At 49.7% G+C, this 16,739-nt stretch overlaps 1 protein-coding gene across 11 annotated transcripts in view; it reads right to left on the bottom strand.

Moving 5' to 3' along the window:
• Positions 1-2,491: 2,491 nt before the first annotated feature.
• ST3GAL4 (ST3 beta-galactoside alpha-2,3-sialyltransferase 4) overlaps positions 2,492-16,739 on the bottom strand; it is a 185,585-nt gene continuing 171,337 nt past the window's right edge. For all 11 annotated transcript variants that reach the window (XM_014600910.3, XM_059719736.1, XM_059719735.1 and 8 more), the window contains one exon: positions 2,492-16,342. In XM_014600910.3, coding sequence (XP_014456396.2) covers positions 16,256-16,342 — 87 coding nt within the window. In that variant the 3' untranslated portion in view covers positions 2,492-16,255. The remainder of the gene's footprint in view (positions 16,343-16,739) is intronic.

The raw sequence follows: 16,739 nt of genomic DNA, 5'->3' as shown, positions 1-16,739 counted from the left end.
ATGGCACTAGCAGAGTATGGGGCAGGGAGGGCAGGGGCCTCTTGAATCTGGGGTAACATTGGGCTTGTCTTGCAACACAGCACAGCCTGGGGCATGCTTTAAGGAACACCTGTGGGACTACCTCCCCACATGGACTTGCTGGAGTATGGCCACCATAAGGCCAATATGTTGGAAATCAAACCAACAACCTCTGGAAGCAGAAGCATGCTGTAGCCTTCACAAGGACACACTGCTCTGAAACTGTACCTCGGGGAGTCAGTCTCTGTGGTTAGCACAGGCAGGAACTTGTAGCATGCACTCACCAAGGGGCTGCCACTGTATTACCAATGCCATGTCCCCTTCGGTCACCCAGCTAAAGAGGGTGGCATAGAATCAGGCTGTGCCAACAAGGTCTCCTTGGTAGAATGGCCAGCTGGGCTCAGCCGGCTTTGTCCATCTTCTGCACCATAAGGAGGCAGTGGAGAGGCTGGGCCAGGCTCACTTCTGAGCAGCAACTTGTAGCAAAGCAAGGGATGGTTTCACCCACTGCACTAACAAAGCAAACTGCATTAATGATCCAAAAACCTTCCTAACAACCCAGAGAGCAGCAGGAAGGAACGGCACAATGATCCAGACCAGAGTCTTGGCGATGCATTGCACAGCCTGCTGGAAGTGACATGCAGCTACGGTGCAGAAATGCAGGATCTGAGCCTCTGAAAATGAATTTGCAGGATTTCGCTGAGTTAACTTTTTGTTTCATGCTGGGATGTTCATTCTGTCACTGCGTGAGAGGGAGAGACCTGCACACGTACACATGTCCCAGGAAGATCGAGCTGGAACAGCAGATAGAAAGAAGGTCCAACCCCCAGCAGCAAAAACCCTGAGGTTGACAGGGATGAGCTGCACTCCTCACTCTGCCTTGTGCTGAGAAGCAGCCACAGACCTTGCACTTCCTATTGATTTCTTCTGAAAGCAGAGAAAGGGAAAAATTAAAAAGCCTACAGGATAGTGGGAGAACAGCAAGGGCCCAACTCTGCTAACACTGATCTAATGCTAGATGGAAACAGGGCTGGGCTCTTCCCTTCGGGGCATTGCCAGTGTCTCTGGGCCACCCGCAGGGGCAGCTCCACAGCTCTGCAGGACTTCAGGGGAGACCAGGGTCTTTGCCTTGGTCCCTCCCCTCACGGTTTGAGGAAGCATATTTTCAATTGGCAGAAGGAAGCCCCTGAGAGCAGCTGGAGAGCCGCACTGCCTCAAATAGGCACAGAGCAGTTAAAAATAATCAAGAAATGCAGAAGGGCTAGATAGTAGAGGGGGTTCCCAAGCAGTGGGGTGAGACTTTGCTTTCCCAGACAAGGGGATGATTCTTGCAAGCTCTCAGCGCAGCCCTAGAGGTGGCTGCTTAAAGCCTCCTTCCTAATTCTACTCCCCAAAAGCATGTTATTTCTGTGCAATATGCAAATAGCCTTTCCTGTCTACAGTGCAAAGGGTAAGTAGTCTTGCTCTCTGGCTAATAAATTGTGTGCCGATTGTGCTGAACCCCATTAAGTCTCCAGTCCTCTCAGAGTACATGAGAATTCTGCAATGACTCTCACTGGGATCCTTTGCCAGGCCTGCACTATGGAAAAAATGACCCTTGTTTCTGAATCAAAGATAATTTCCTAGAAAATATTTATATCCACAAATATTTTCCACTCCAGAAGCTGCAGAAAGTAGAGAGCAGCCTTAGAACGTAGTCAGAGACGTCTGCACAGGGAGAAATGGCCCTACTTCTGAATTCCCCTTACAGTAAAAATGGGTTTTCCCACCCCAGACCCTCAGGAAATACAGACCTCAAAGGGAGGCAAGGAATCGCATCCTTTTGTGCAATTTGCCTTCCTCGACACATTTGAATTATTGCTCTGCCTGCCTCAATTCAACTGAAGGTGTGATCTTAACCTGATTTATTTAACTGGCACAAATGCACATGGACACTTGTATTGGTTCTAGAGGACAGTAGATTAGGTTAACTGAAGGCAGTTTATAACAGCTGTTTTCACTTTAAAAATTTAGCTTCAGTTGGTTTGGAAGAGACTTTGAGTACTGACCTGCATATGCTGAACCAATTTGAGACACTGGAGCAGCTATAAGTGCTCACACAGGTGCACCTCCATGCAGGTCAGGACTAAGTGGGTTAAAACTACACCCATTTTCAGTGAGTTCAAGTGTCTCTTTTTCACCCACTGTAGAGAGAATTGCCATAGAGGGATTGGCCTGGGGCCACCACCCTGCTACACCTGCACTTGAGGTCATGTTGGGAGGACCCTTCCACCCTCCCATCTCCAGCACCCAACCCTGACACCCCACAGTACCCATCAGCACCTACCAGCACACTGCCTTACCATGGGACTTGCTTGGGGAGGACTTCCACGACTGGCATCTGACTTGAAAGCAGTGCAGACAGAGACACAGGCCTAGTGCTTTCATCTGTATGTACAAAAAACTTCCATGAAAAAGGCCCCAAGCCAGACAATGCTTTTTGAAAAATAACTTTATCCACGCATGTACGTGTCACTATCTTTTAGTAAACAGCTTTTTCCTTACACATTTTTCACTCTGTTTAAAATCCACCATCTAGATTTACAGTATATACAGTCTAGATCACATGGGAAAATTAGTACATCCTCCACATTTACATATTTACAATCTTTGGAGCAAGAATTATTTTTATTAAAAAGAATACCCAAAACAAAACAAAACAAAAAAAAACACCAACAATTTATAAAACTCTTTACAATAGAAATATGCTGCAGTCACCTGCAGAGGGCACAGGGATATTCACACTGCTGGAGCTCCAGATGTTAGTAAGCGTGCCTGAGTTTGGAGTCGACAGGTGCTGTGCAGTAGATCCTCATGTTTCCTGCCAAAGGGATCAGATATGGCCACAGAGGGGTGGCCTGCTTTGCTGGTACTTGGGAGCAGCTCCACCTTATCCAGGCAGGATCCCTTTGACTAGGGAGCATGCATCTGGGAAAGTAGGGACAAAGGACCCCATTGTGGTATCCCCTTCCACACCTGCCTCTACCCCAAAACGTGTGTCAATGCCACACCATGGAAATCCAGCACCACCATCAATGAGTTGAGTGTGAGCTGCTGTGAAATGACAGGATATCAGAAGGACTAATGGTGTTGGGTCATGTTTGCAAACAGCAAAATGTGGAAGATCTAAGACCACACATCCACTTCTACTCCCCTGCCAGGCCCCCAGGGGCATCTCAGTAGTTTTAAAACGAGCTCAGTGTCCGCAGTCCTGCTGGGCGTGACAGAGAGCTGACAATCCCATGGTGGAACTGGGAGCAAAAATCACAGAAACAACGTTCCTGTGCCTCAGCCACAACAGGGCTTTTTGGTGGCTCCCAGACAGATGTGGCATCTCTCCTGCCCTGCTTCCCATACACCCTGGGGGCCACTGTGCTCCAGGCTTTGGAATCTAGTTTCAGAAACATGACTAAGAGTGACAGAGCCACATACAACACCTGCAGCTGCCACTGCTTTCCTCAGGGATGCCCTTGCTGACAGGAGTGCAGTGGGACCATAGAGAAGCTCGAGCAGGGCTGGTTGCTATCAGATCTGCTCTTGCAAGCTGGTTCCCAGTCAGTCTAAAGCCTTGGCCTGGACTTTGCAGGCTGCTTACTCTCAACTGGATTAATTGCTTGGTGGGTACTCCTTGGTCTTCCAGCAAAGCCAGACATGCTTCAGTCTGCAGGAAATGCTACAGCTGGGGACAGCAATGCATTGGTGCTATGAACTTAGGTCTCCCATGACCCAGCAGCCAGTGGAGGATCCTGAAATGGAAAGCCAAGAGGGCAACTTGGGACATGTAACTTTGTAATGCCTCTTAAGCAGTCCATGCACTCTCATAGAGAGTGATCTCCTTGGTGTGGGAGGGCATAGGTCTGCAGGTCATGGACTAGATCTTCCCTGCCTACTCCACACAGGCAGCAGGGCTGTCGCACATTCAGGAATGTCTATATCAGGGGTGGGCAATTATTTCAGGCAGAGGGCCGCTTACCCAGTTTTGGCAGGCTGTTGAGGGCCGCATGGGTAGCCTCACCCCTTGACAGGTGCCCTGCCCCCTGGGCACCATCTTGGGACCAATGTCCCAGGGCCAGCACCAGTTGGGGGGCTGCAGCTGCTGTCACCACACACAGCCCCAGCGGGTGAGCCCAGAGCTGGTGCGGGGCCAAGGCTGGCAGCGGGACTGGGTTACAAGGTGGTGCTGAGTGCAGTAGCAGCCCCTCGCCCACCCCATTGCCAGCACCCCACGCCCCGTACTGCAGCCACTTGCAGCCTGCCTGGGGCTACCTGTGCCTGCTCCAGACAGCCCTGCATGGGCTGTGAGCGGCTGCAGCACAGGGCACCAGCCATGTGATGGGGGAAGGGCCGCTTTCCTCCACGCCGGGAAGGAGCCCGGGGAAAAGCTGGGCAGGAGGGGGGACGGGGAGGAGCAGCCCCTCTCCTGCCCCATGGCCAGTGCTCACTGATGCAGCCACTCACAGCCTGGGTGAGGTTGTCCAGAGCAGGCACAGGCAGCCCCATGTGGGCTGCTAGCAGCTGCAGCATGGAGTGCCGGCCATGGGGTGGGTGAGAGGCCACTTTTCCCCCCCACCACACTCAGTGTTTTCCTGGGCTCCTTCCCTGCCCAGGGTCCTCCCCCCCTCCTTCCCCTGTACCTGTGGTTTTGGCATGGGGCAGCCACATGCTCCCAAGCCAGAAGCCCCAACTGGGGCTTCCGGCTGGGGTGCGGGGTCAGGCAGGTCCTGCTGCTGTGGGAGCCCACTAGGCTTCCCCTGGGTCATATTGCCCTTGGTTCCTGTAATTTTTGACAGGAACCAAGGGCAGATAAATATTAATTTTCTAAATTTTTTAGGTGCCCCACGAGCCAGATACAATGGCCTCGCGGGCCACATTCAGTCCATGGGCTGTATTTTGCTCACCCCTGGTCTATAGAATTCAGAGTGTCACTGTACTCAGGAGCACCAAGCTGTCTTGAAATGAGTTGCTTTGGCCACAGCCCCAAGCCTGCCTCTGATCCAGAGGGAGTGGATCTGAGAGACACCAGTGGCACTCTAATCCACTTCACACCTGCTGAATTCAGGCCTCTGAGGTCAAAAACATTAGTTGGCACTTGTGTCACTGCAGTGGACAAATACAATAATGGAGTCAGCACTGCTAACAAAGCAGTCAGCAGGACCTACAAGATTCAACTGACTCTGAATTAGCAGGAGTGGATACGTACAACTTCCCTTCACCTAATAGTGCCAGCTAGTCAGGTGGGCATCCCAGGCCATGTGCTGCCCAAGAGACTTCTTCAGAACAAGCAACTCCAAAGGGGCTCTACCAGTGCCATCAGATAACATGTGGCTGTGCCATGTTGGTAGGAACAGAACAGACAGCCTGGGGCAATGCCTGAAGCTGCTAAAATGTCTCAAATTACCCTCTAGACACTGGGAAAAGGAGGGAGCTGGGGAACAGACACCAAATGCAGGAATCAGGAAGACCTAAACACTTCCTCCACACTCACTCAGCAGTCACTGGTAGGGCTGCGCAAAGCTTTGGGTGCTGATTTGATTCAGAGGAGATTCGGCCCAATTTGGCAGCCAAATCTCTGTATCCTAATTGAATCAGGAGATCAATAAAAACGTCTGAATTGATTCAGGCAATCGTCGCTCACTGCTGCAGGGAGCTGGACCTGGCTCGTCGGGGGGGGGGGCTGAAAAAGGGGACCATGGGGGGACCCCTGTCAGGCACAATCCCCTGCCTGCTCCCCCAGCCCCCTGGGTGCCCCCCAACCCCTGCCCACTCTCCCAGCCTCCCTCATGGCTGCCCCAGCCGGCCCCAGATCTCGGCTCTTTAAAAAAAAAAAAAAAAAGCCCCTAATCACTGGCTACTGCCAGGCCGGGGGATGGGGGGGCAATCCCCACTGCCCCATGCTTCATGGGGGGCTCTGCCACAAGCCCCCACCACCTGCCTGCTCTCCCAGCCTCCCCCATGGCTGCCCTGTCCAGCCCCAGCTCCCCGTTCTTTTTTTTTTTTTTAATGCCCCTACTCATCAGCTGCTACAGCGGCCTCGAGGCTTCTGGGGTTTCATGGCAGAGCCCCCATGCAGCATGGGTCAGTGGGAGGCAGCACCCGCCCCCCCTCCCCCCCCCCCCCACTGGCAGGAGCCAGTGAATCATGTCTTTTTTTAAAAAAGAACCAGGAGCAGGGCCGGGTGGGGCAGCTGTATGGGGGGGGGGGCACCTTATCCCTCTCCCAGAAAAAAAAGCTTAGCTGCAGAAGTCCATTTCTGGGATTCCACCATGGAGGGTTGTTCTGATTCACTGGCTGTGCTGGCCCTAGGTCCTGTGGAAGTCTTGAGGCAGATTCTCCCCTGCAGTGAAGTTCTAAGTGCAGGGGAGCATGGGGATAGGGCAGGGGAAGAGGAGGCAGGGAACTGGTTAAAATTCTTGTTGACGCTGAAGGCCAGTCTGAAGCTCCTCTGTCAGAAACTGGGGAAGCCTAGGGGTTGCTGTAACTTTACATGGATGCTCCAGCAGCCCAGCCAAGAGCTAAGACTCCCCAAAGCAGAGCTCTGTCCTGGCACCCTTCTTGAGGCAGGATGTCTTGGGGCCAGTTGGGGTAAGAGCAAGCTCTACCAGCTCAATCCTCCCTGGGCAAGTCACAGATAGAACCTGCATTTTCACACCCCTTCAGCAGCCCAAGGGACCGTGCCATAATCCACACGAGGCCCAGCTCTGCCTTGGGTACCTGGCTTCACAAGTCATGGCAGTGCACTCAACCCTAACTCTTCCCATGGCTCTCATGTAACTAAGTTTTGCAGCCTAAGGAACTTCTTTCATCTCATCTGGCTTCCCCCAACCCAGCTAGTTCTGCCTCCCATTGTGCTTCCAACCAGAGCCATCTGGAACTCCACCTACAGACAGCATGCTCCAGGGAACTGAGGAGCAGCCTGGCAGTAAGGATTCCTCTGCCAGCCCTGGCTCCAGCAAACTCAGCAGCAAGAAACAGCATCAGGACCTCAGTCTCAGTTTCTTAAGTAATGACACTGATTATCCCATGCCAACAAGAGAGCTGCAAAGTTTGATCAGCATCTGGACAGCAGCTTTGAAGAGGCTTGACACACTGAATTAATTCAGATTAAGCTGGAGAGTGAATTTAAAGTGCAATAGCTACTCCTGAATAACCACATCTGTATACATGTTTATTCTAGAACAAGACTGCCTTGGTCTGGTTTTGCGTAACCTGCTTTTAATACAGATTTACCTGGAAAAAGGCCCTCTGTAACCAGGTGCATGGCTCAGGGACAGAAGTCCAGTTGTGGGGGGTTAATGAGCAATAGTCTACCTGCTCAGGGGCACATGGCCAGTTGACAGGGATGACTGCCTGGACACAGAGGAAGTTAAAGCTCCCAGGGAGGGGAGCTGAGGAGGCAGCACAAAGCCAGAGGTGCCTTCTCCAGGTCCATGGAAGGATGGCAGGTTTTGAGTTAACCCTTTGTTGTTTGCATTTTTGTTTTTATTAGTGATGTTGTTTGCTGTGGGGACAAGTTTGCCCCAAGGAAAATCAAAGTTCAGTGACAACCCACTACGTGTGGTGGAGAATGAGGGCATTTTAAAATCAGCATCAGCCATGGAGACCAAAACCCTGCTGAAATGGCTGGAGAGGCTGCAGCAGCAATGGCAGCAGCTGTTTCAATAGCTCCAACAACAACACTTCCAAAGAGAGCAGCAGCAGCAGCAGCAGGAATTCCTGAAACTGCAATGGAGCAGTGCAAAGAGATGGAGCGGCAAGATGGAGTTGCACCCCTATGGGTGAGTCACTGAATTCCCCAAGGCTGGAGAGTGTAGTCCTCACCAATGTGGGACCTGCAGATGGCCCAGAGGCTTTCCTCACAACTTTTGAGCAGGTGACAGAGATCTATCAGTGGCCATGGGACACGCAGGCTGTGAAAGGGGGCCCTCTGTTAACGAGGGAAGCACAGGCACCTTGCCAGGCCCTGGGACCAGATTCAGCCCAGGATTACAAGATACTTAAAGCAGCCATACTGGATTGGTTGGGTCTCACAGAAGAGGACTATCTGCAAGTTTTGAAAAGAGACTTTGCACCCAAATGCATGGCCCTGTGCCATGATCCAGAAGCCAAAGGACTTGTGCATTTGCTGGCTAAATCTGAACTCTGGGTCAACTGGACAGATCTTGGAACTAGTGACTTTAGAACAGTTCTGCACCAGCCTCCCACTAAAAGCCTGGAGGTGGGTGTACCACTACTAGGTGGCCAGCCTGGAGGAAGCCACATAGAAGACAGGAGACTTCATGGGGGTGGAGTTAAGACTGCTGGGATCCTTGGGGAAGCTCAGGCTGCAGGGCAAACAGGCTGGGTTTCTAGGCAAGCCTCAAGTAGGTGCTTTACCTCCATCTCCTCTGAGGCCCCAGGCAGGAGGAGAGCCCTTGAACAGGCCCACCAGAGAAGAAAGCCACCTGGGACATCCCTACAGCCCAAGCAAAGGAAGAGGGGCTTAAATAACATGCTTACAATTTGAAAAGAAAGGCCACCAGATGGATTGTGGGTACTACCATGCCTGTCTCGAAGGCAAAGTGGAAGAGCCCAGACACAAGAGGATATATGGTCCCTGTAAAAGTAAGGGATGTCCCCGTGGTCAGATGTTTGTACATGAGCAGTTTGAGTCCAACAAACATCTTGGTTAATGAATATGCATGTGCCACCTTCATTCATTGGAATAACTCACCCTACCCCATAATCCACCTAAACCTGACCATCAAGGGACAGGAAAGTCATATAACAGTGGTAGTAGAGCGAGATTGGGGCTCGGTGGTCAAGTTGATATAGCTGACCCAAAAAATTGTTAAAACCCAGGCTGACCCTAATCTCATGGAACCCGAACAAAGGGAGATATTTCCCTTTTTGGATCGTGAGCTTTTTGGGCTTGACCCAGGTCAAACAGTGACAGCAATTCAGGCAGGAGGACCATATCAGCTGGAGGAAATTCTCAAGAAAAGGGGTCAAGGTTCAATATGATCTGGACTGCCCTCCAAAGGAAACAGAGGGTCAGGGAACCCCAGGCAATCATCGAGAGGGTGGACTAGAAGATTTCATCTATGATCAAAGGAAGGATCCAGTTCATGCCCCTCTGTATGGATGGCTGGGCCAGGCCAATGGGAACATAGTGGATGCAAGTTTGGCAGCCCAGAACCTCCATTTTGAGTTGCAGGAGGACCTCCCGGTGAGGGTAACCAAAGACAAAGTCACAATGGTGTGGTGGTTCCAACTGTTAGTCCTGAAACAGTACTGTGGTCAGTTTCTGAAACTGGCACATGGTGCACCATGGAGTGGGGGAGGACCATTTGGGAGTGGAAAAGATCTAGGATAAAGTGCTGATAAGGTTTTGTTTGGCTTGGGGTATATCAGGAAATGAAAGGCTATTGTGCATCCTACCCTGAGTGCCAGCTGGTTGCCCCCTGGCTCGCTCATAAGGGCCCACTGGTGCCTGTCCCATTGGTCAGCATACCCTTTGAATGGATCAGGATGGATTTGGTGGAACCCCTCGAGCCCAGTTCAAGGGGCTCCAAGTTCATCCTGGTCCTAGTTGATTATGCCACCAGCTACCTTGAGGCTGTGGTGATCTGGTCTGCTGGTGATCAGCTCAGAGGCCACTGTATGAACAGTGGCTTCTGAGCTACTGCAGATTTTCTCCTGGGTGCATACTTAAAGAGGCTTTAATGTATCAGGGAAGGGCCTTCATATTCCAGTTACTACAGGAGGTCTGGAGCTTATTGATAGGAACCTATCCAAATCAAGGAGGCAGGTGACTGATTTCACAGGCAGATCATGGGGTCGGCCACCATTTTTATGGGCTTATCACAACAGGCCCCACCCCATGAATCTGGCTGAGAGGCCCTGTCCCTCATCACTGATTGGTTAATAGGGCTGTCCATTGTGCAGCCCTGCCCCTAGTCACTGATTGGTAGAGGGGCAGGGCTGCATGACAGGCAGCCATCTCAGCCAATCAGCAAGGGACTGTGGTGGCCACCATCTTGGCTACTCCCCTTCACTCTGGCACCACCCCCCTCCCCCCCAGTGGGCTACATGGTCAGGCCACTGGCTCCCCACCAGGGAGCCAACATTTTATTTTTAATAAGGTTTTTTTGGCAGGTTTCATAGACATTGCCCAATTTCACAAATAATGCCGCATTTCACAATTTCCATGAAATCTGCAAAATCACAAATTGAGTAGGTCACTACTTACTGAACGTCCGTTTAGTAAGAACTTCAAGTATATCATCCCCAAAAGGATGGCCTGGCTGAAAAGCTTAACTGAACACTGAAGGGTATGTTGAGGACATTTGTCTCAGAGGAGCTGCAAAATTGGGATCAGTTATTACCCTACTTGTTGTTCACCATATGAGAAGTTCCAGTCTTCCACAGGCTTTTTTGTCCTTTGAGTTACTGTGTAGAAGGCAGCCCTAGGGCATTTTAGACCTCCTGCAAGAGTCCTGGCAGGCCCAGAGGACAGATGCACAAAATGTAGTTCAATAGGTTTTGAAGCTTTGGGAAAGATTAGACCTGGTGGGGACCCTTACAAGGAAACATCTCAAAGCAGCTCAACAGGAGCAGCAGCAATACAATAAAAATGCTTGGCTCTGGATCTACCAGCTAGGGGACTGAGTCCTACTATTGCTTTTCTCCTCCAAGAGTAAGTTACTGGTGAAGTGGCAAGGCTCTTTTAAGGTCCTGCAGAGGGTAGAACAGGTAAATTATGAAGTTTGTCTAGTAGGGAAACCGTGGGGTTCGTAGGTATACCACATTAACCTGTTAAAGCCCTGGAAAGCCCAAGAGGCCTGTCTGGTCTCTAAGTGTTTGGTGGAAGCTGCCCTGGGGATTCTGGATTCCATCCCATTTCCAATAACTGGCCCAGGCTATTGACTTTGACCCTGACTCAACAGCCTGAAATCAAAAACTTCTTGGAAGAATTTAAAGAGGTGTTTACAGCAAGTCCAGGCTGGACTGCATTAAGTGAACACAGGATTATCCTCAAGCCAGGTTGTGAAGTTCAGAAGGGACACTTAAGAATTCCAGCATGACTAGCAGAAATGGTAAAACAAGAAGTTAAGATGTTGGACTTGAGGTAATAGAATAATTGACCAGTGAGTGGAGTAGCCCAATTGTGTTGGTGTCAATGACCAACCTCACCATCCAGTTTTGCGTTGACTTCCACAAAGTCAATGCAGTTTCAAAATGTGACATATACCCAAAGCAGTTTCAAAATGTGACATATACCCAATGCCCAGAATAGATGAAATGGTGGAGGGAATAGGTAACACAAAGTGTGTGTGTGTGTGACTTGACCAAAGGATATTGGCAAATTACTTTGGATCCAGTGTCTCAGGAAATCACAGCCTTTGCAACACCCTGGGGACTCTACCACTTCAAGACTTTATCTATTGGTCTACACGGGGCCCCAGTGACCTTCCAATATTTAATGGCCAAAGTACTCCACTCGCACTAGGCATATGAGGCTGTCTATCTGGATGACGTGGTAATATTTACCAACACATGGGTGGACCACCTCCAACAGGTGAAAGAAGTGTTATAGTTGATACAAGAAGCTGGTCTCATGGCTAACCCAACTAAATGTCACCTGGGGTACATGGGGACTAGATACCTGGGATATAGTCTGGGCAATGGTAAAATCAGGCCCCTAGTCAACAAAGTAAAGCCCTTGGTGGAAGCACTAAAACCAACAACCAAAAAGCAAGTGAAGACACTTCTGGGCTTGGGAAGCTACTACTGGTGATTCATCCTACAACACTGGTCACCAACCAGTCAATCTCTATTGACTGGTCAATTGTGGAGCCTCTGACAGTCGATTTCAGTCTGTCAGAGGCTCCACAATTGGGAGCACCAGGATGTATGTGGCTGGGCTTAGCCACACCCCCTGCTGCCTGGGCTGGGCTGGGTGAGTGGGGTCAGAGCCCGAGCGGCTTCTCTGGGAGGCAGGGCAGGGGAGGTGGATCCTGGGGTGCTCTTTACCTTAAAAAAAGTTATTTTCACCATAAAAAGGTTGGAGACCACTGTCCTACAATTTGCAGCTATCACAGCCCCAGTGACTGGCCTGCCGTGGAAGGGAGCACTGAAAAGGATTCAGTGATCACCCAAATGTGAGACGGTGTTTGGGACAGTAAAACAGCTGCTATGCAGTACACCAGTCCTTAACATAAATATTCATATTGCAGACAGATGCCTCAGAGTAAGGCCTGGGGATGGTTCTCTTCTGAGAGATTGAGGATGGAGAACACTCCATTCTGCATCTCAGCACAAAACTGCTTCCCTGGGAGCAGAAGTATACTGGCATAGAAAAGGAGCACCTAGCAATGAAGTGGGTGGTTCAGGCCCTCTGCTACTATCTCCCAGAGACCCAGTTTTGTTGGGTCACTGACCATGCCCCCTTTAACATTGCTTAATGCCGTGCAGGAGACCGCCCCCTGGTTGACAAGGTGGTACCTGTCCCTGAAGCCTTTTGATTTTACGACACATCACAGCCCTGTGTTGGCACACCCAAATACAAACTTCTTCTTCCAAGAGAGGGTGGGGATTGAAGAAAGGGAAAAGTGTATCCTGGGTTCAACTCTTGGAAGGGAGGATGTGCAGCTGGGTACATGGTTCAGGGGTGGGAGTCCAGGTGCCGGGGGGAATAGCCTGCCTGGTCAGGGGCATGGGACCAGCTGACAGGGATGACTGCTTGGCCACAAAGGAAGTTAAAAGCTCCTAGGGAAGGGAGTTAAGGAGGGAAGACTGTGGTGCTGAGGGGACAGCATAAAACTGGGGTTGCCCTCTCCAGGTCCAAGGAAGGACCGCAGGTTTTGGATTAATCCTTTGTTTGTTTGTTAATCAGGTTTGTTTGTTTTATTACTGATGTTGTGGGAACAAGTTTGCCCCAGGGAAAATAAAAGCTCAGGGACAATCTGCTACACCCTCGTTCTGGAATGAGCATGTCCACCCATGCAGTTATTTAAGAACAACCATTCCTGAACAGTTATTTTTAAATAACTCCAGGTGTAGCCACCTTCAATACCAAGGGTCATATTCTGCTCCCAGTTCCACCAGTGTCAAATCCAGAGCAATTCCACTGAGTTAACTGGAGACTCTTCATTAACACTAGCACAGATGAGAGCAGAATTTGGTTCTGAGTTTTAATGCTGACTGAGAAAAAGCTGCTGTACAATTTACACTGATGATTCATAGTGCGTAGACTAAGAACCAGAATATCAACCAGGAGAGAGCAAAGCCAGAGTTTTCCAGCTCGTTTCTGAGAGACTTAGGGCTCCCACAGCCTCCGGGGCCACATGGTGCCTGCAGCTGCCACTGGAAGTAGTTGTTTGGAGGTGACTTACCAGCTGTAGCCCAGCTACAGAGAAACACAGTGGAACAGTAAGGTAAAATGTCCCCTTTTCAGGCCTACCCATAGTGTATCCTCCCTGAAATGTGAACTAGGACCTACACAGGAATTACAAGGAGCCATTGTTCACTGATGGAGCAGCATCAGCTTGGTGGGTCCCCAAATGAGCCAGATGTGCTTAGCCAGCAGGGTCTGCAGCACTGCCAGATATCCGTCACAGTTAGGCACTGCCTATAGCTCTCCTGCTCAGTCACCGTTACCTCCACAGCAAATCCAGCACATGCAAGGAAGTGAGAGAGCAGGAGCCAAATGAGGCAGGGATAAGAAGTTCAAGCTACTTGAGCTAAGCTCCTGCCTGCTTCATTTCAGATGAGTGAGCCTCATGGAGCTACCACACTGGCATCCAGTGGAGTAGTAAGTAGGGATGGGCAAAGCCAGTATCACTACATCAGTGGTGCCCTGCATCACCAGGCACAGAAACAGGGACTGGCACAACTTGCTGACCAATAAAGAGACATGGATTTGCAAATGGTCTCCAGAGTCCTGCTCCATAGGCTGGCAAGGTAAGCAATGGCATTGTACTGGTGGGAAGTGGGGAAAAAAGGAAGGATATGGCCAAGCTCTTGTTATCCTAAGCATGCCCTTGAGCAATACGCAAGGTGGAACCCAAGGTAGGACACTGTTACTACAGAAAAAGGAGGACATAGCTTTTGAGTGGTACAAAGTGATTTGGGGACCCAACACACAAAGTCCACAAGAGTCTTTCAGTGGATCTGGGAATGGATACTCAGTGATGATATCAGCACTTTACAGACAGACATTTGCCCAAGTTGCAATCCCTTTCCTCTGCCTCTGTGGACAGCAGGAGCAATCAATTCCATGCCTTGAACTGGGAATGGGTTCACAGGGAATATCCCCAAAGTTAACCTCCCCCCAGCATGTCACAGTAGAAAGACAATAACGTTTCAACACTGTCAAATAAAACTGTTTGTCATTGAACCCACAATGAACTCACTCACTGCAACCAAACATATAACGCACTCTGCAATAGATATCTACACTTCCAAGATAAATAATTTTAAATTAATGTTAATTTTAAATTAACGAGCACCAAGCTACAATGCAGCCTGCTCAAAAGAGTTTTCTACTCTGATCCATAAGGTCTGAGCCCCTTTAGTTCAGTGGAAGAACTGACCTGCCCTCCCCCTCCCCAGTTGACAGGGCGACCTAGAATTCTGCAGCGTGCATCACTGACCCCCAGTTCAGGATCAAATGTTGACCAAGAGAACTGTTCCAGTAAACTGTCCACATCCCAATCACCCTCTTCATTGGCAATCTTGGCAGGGAGGGCAAGGATTGCACAAGTTACGGAGACTGGCCTCCCCTCAAAGCCTGCAGGACAGCACTAAGGCACATTGGGTAGGAGCAGGAGAGCAGGGACATCCAGTCCTGCTGCACATGTGGAGCTGGCTCTGAAGCTCAACCAAGAACTCTGATCTCCAGGGCTATTAATCTGGCTCTTCTCACCTGCAATATAAGCACTTGAGACGCAAACTGGAACAGCTGGATCACGAGTTAAAAAACAGAAAAATGCAGTATTTCCCCAAACTTCATACATGTCCAAGTTGTGGAGCAGAAGGCTCCACCCATCCTTGCCTCAGAGCAGAGCTACACCAGGTGCTAGCTCCTTGAAAAGCCCACAGTTCTTCCTCCAAACAAAGTGCTTGTGTATCCATCTGAAAAGCTCTCTGGTTTAAGTTCTTACCAGCCATCATCCTATATAACAGGATGAAAACTCCTACTCTTCATCTTACTTCCGTCATTTGAAAATGATGTGATGCTTTCCAATCCTCTGGTTAACCACACTCTCCACCTTTTAGTTTAAACCTTTTTCAGTGAGCACTGTTCACTAGCTCTCCTGCAGTGGAGAGAGGAAAAATGGACCCCAACATTTACCCAAAGATTTTCTCCTGGGTAACAGAACCACCCACAGCAAGTAGATGCTGGAATGGACACTCACACACCCACATGCTCCCGGTCCATGGACACGAATTTCCAATTCCCCAAACCCAGGAAGTTCTGCTCCAATTCAGTGTTTTGGTATCAATATTCACTGCAAAATACTGTAAGGCATCCTCCCTTCTCAAAATAATATTCACAATTGGTGCCATTTCAGGCTTCCCAAAGCCAGCCCCCAGACTGGGGTCAGGAAGCAAACTGGCACCCTTTGCCTCATTCAGACTCAAAGAGCAAACCAATTTGGTGAGAAGTTTAAAGTCCTTCATTCAAGCCCATCCTGCTCCAAGGGAAATGCTGTAGGTGGTTAAATTAAAGAGCATGGTAGAACAGCTAAAGTTCTCTGTGAAGAGCTGGAGGCCAAAGTAGTCAGTGTAGCAGCAAGCCATGGGAATGGTCTATCCCATAGGAAGTGCCTCATTGTGCCATGCTGAAGGCCTAAAAGTCAGTGCTGGACTGGCCCCAACATGATTAATCCGTCCCATGACATTGAAGACTTCAGAGGCCTCTACTTCGAAAGTCTTGACACAATGTAGATAAGAGTATCATTGCCCAAGGCAAGGAGGACTCAACAGCCCCAGGGACCAGCCCTTCCCCCTCTGCCCACCTTCTCCAGGGCCATCATTATCCCTAGCTACCAACACTGCCAAGAGCAAGGAGCATATTTGAGGCCAATATGCAAGAGCCAAAGGCTATGGTGGTGTCTCCAAGCCAATGGGTGTTGGGAGGCTCTCAGTGACAGGCAGCCATGGCAGACTCTAAACTGCCCGGACAATTTGCAGGTAATTCCAGTCCATGGTCCCATCAGAAGTAAGTGAGGTTCTTGACAACTCTCAATTCAAGCATCTTCTTTATAGCTAATGCCTCATGAGAGACATTGTGCTCCGAAGCCTGTGAAATACAAAAAAGAAGACTGGTTTTCCACGCACCATAGTGAGGAGCATCCTTATAGAAACCTAGGTAGGTATGAAGGGCTGTGTGCCTGTTTCAGACTTTCCACTCATCTCAATCCTACTCTCATCATTCATGGTGCTCTGTTTTATTGAAGCTTTTAAAACTTTTTTAAATGCTTTAAAACATTTTAAAGAGTTTCCTACTAAGTACATACAACTGCAATAGTATTCAGGGAATCTGGAGAATAAGCCACTACACTACAGTGACCCCATTGGCAAAATAAATGAAAAAACCTGTGACTAAGGATCTGGGACACCAAGTTGATGCAAAAGGAAAATTACTGATATTGCTATTGGATCAACAGCAAAACAATCAAGTGACTCTCCATTGAGAA

The sequence above is a fragment of the Alligator mississippiensis genome, chromosome 16 (genome assembly GCF_030867095.1).
Source record: "Alligator mississippiensis isolate rAllMis1 chromosome 16, rAllMis1, whole genome shotgun sequence".
Taxonomy (NCBI): Eukaryota; Metazoa; Chordata; order Crocodylia; family Alligatoridae; genus Alligator; species Alligator mississippiensis.
This window is presented reverse-complemented; position numbering and strand designations above follow the sequence as displayed.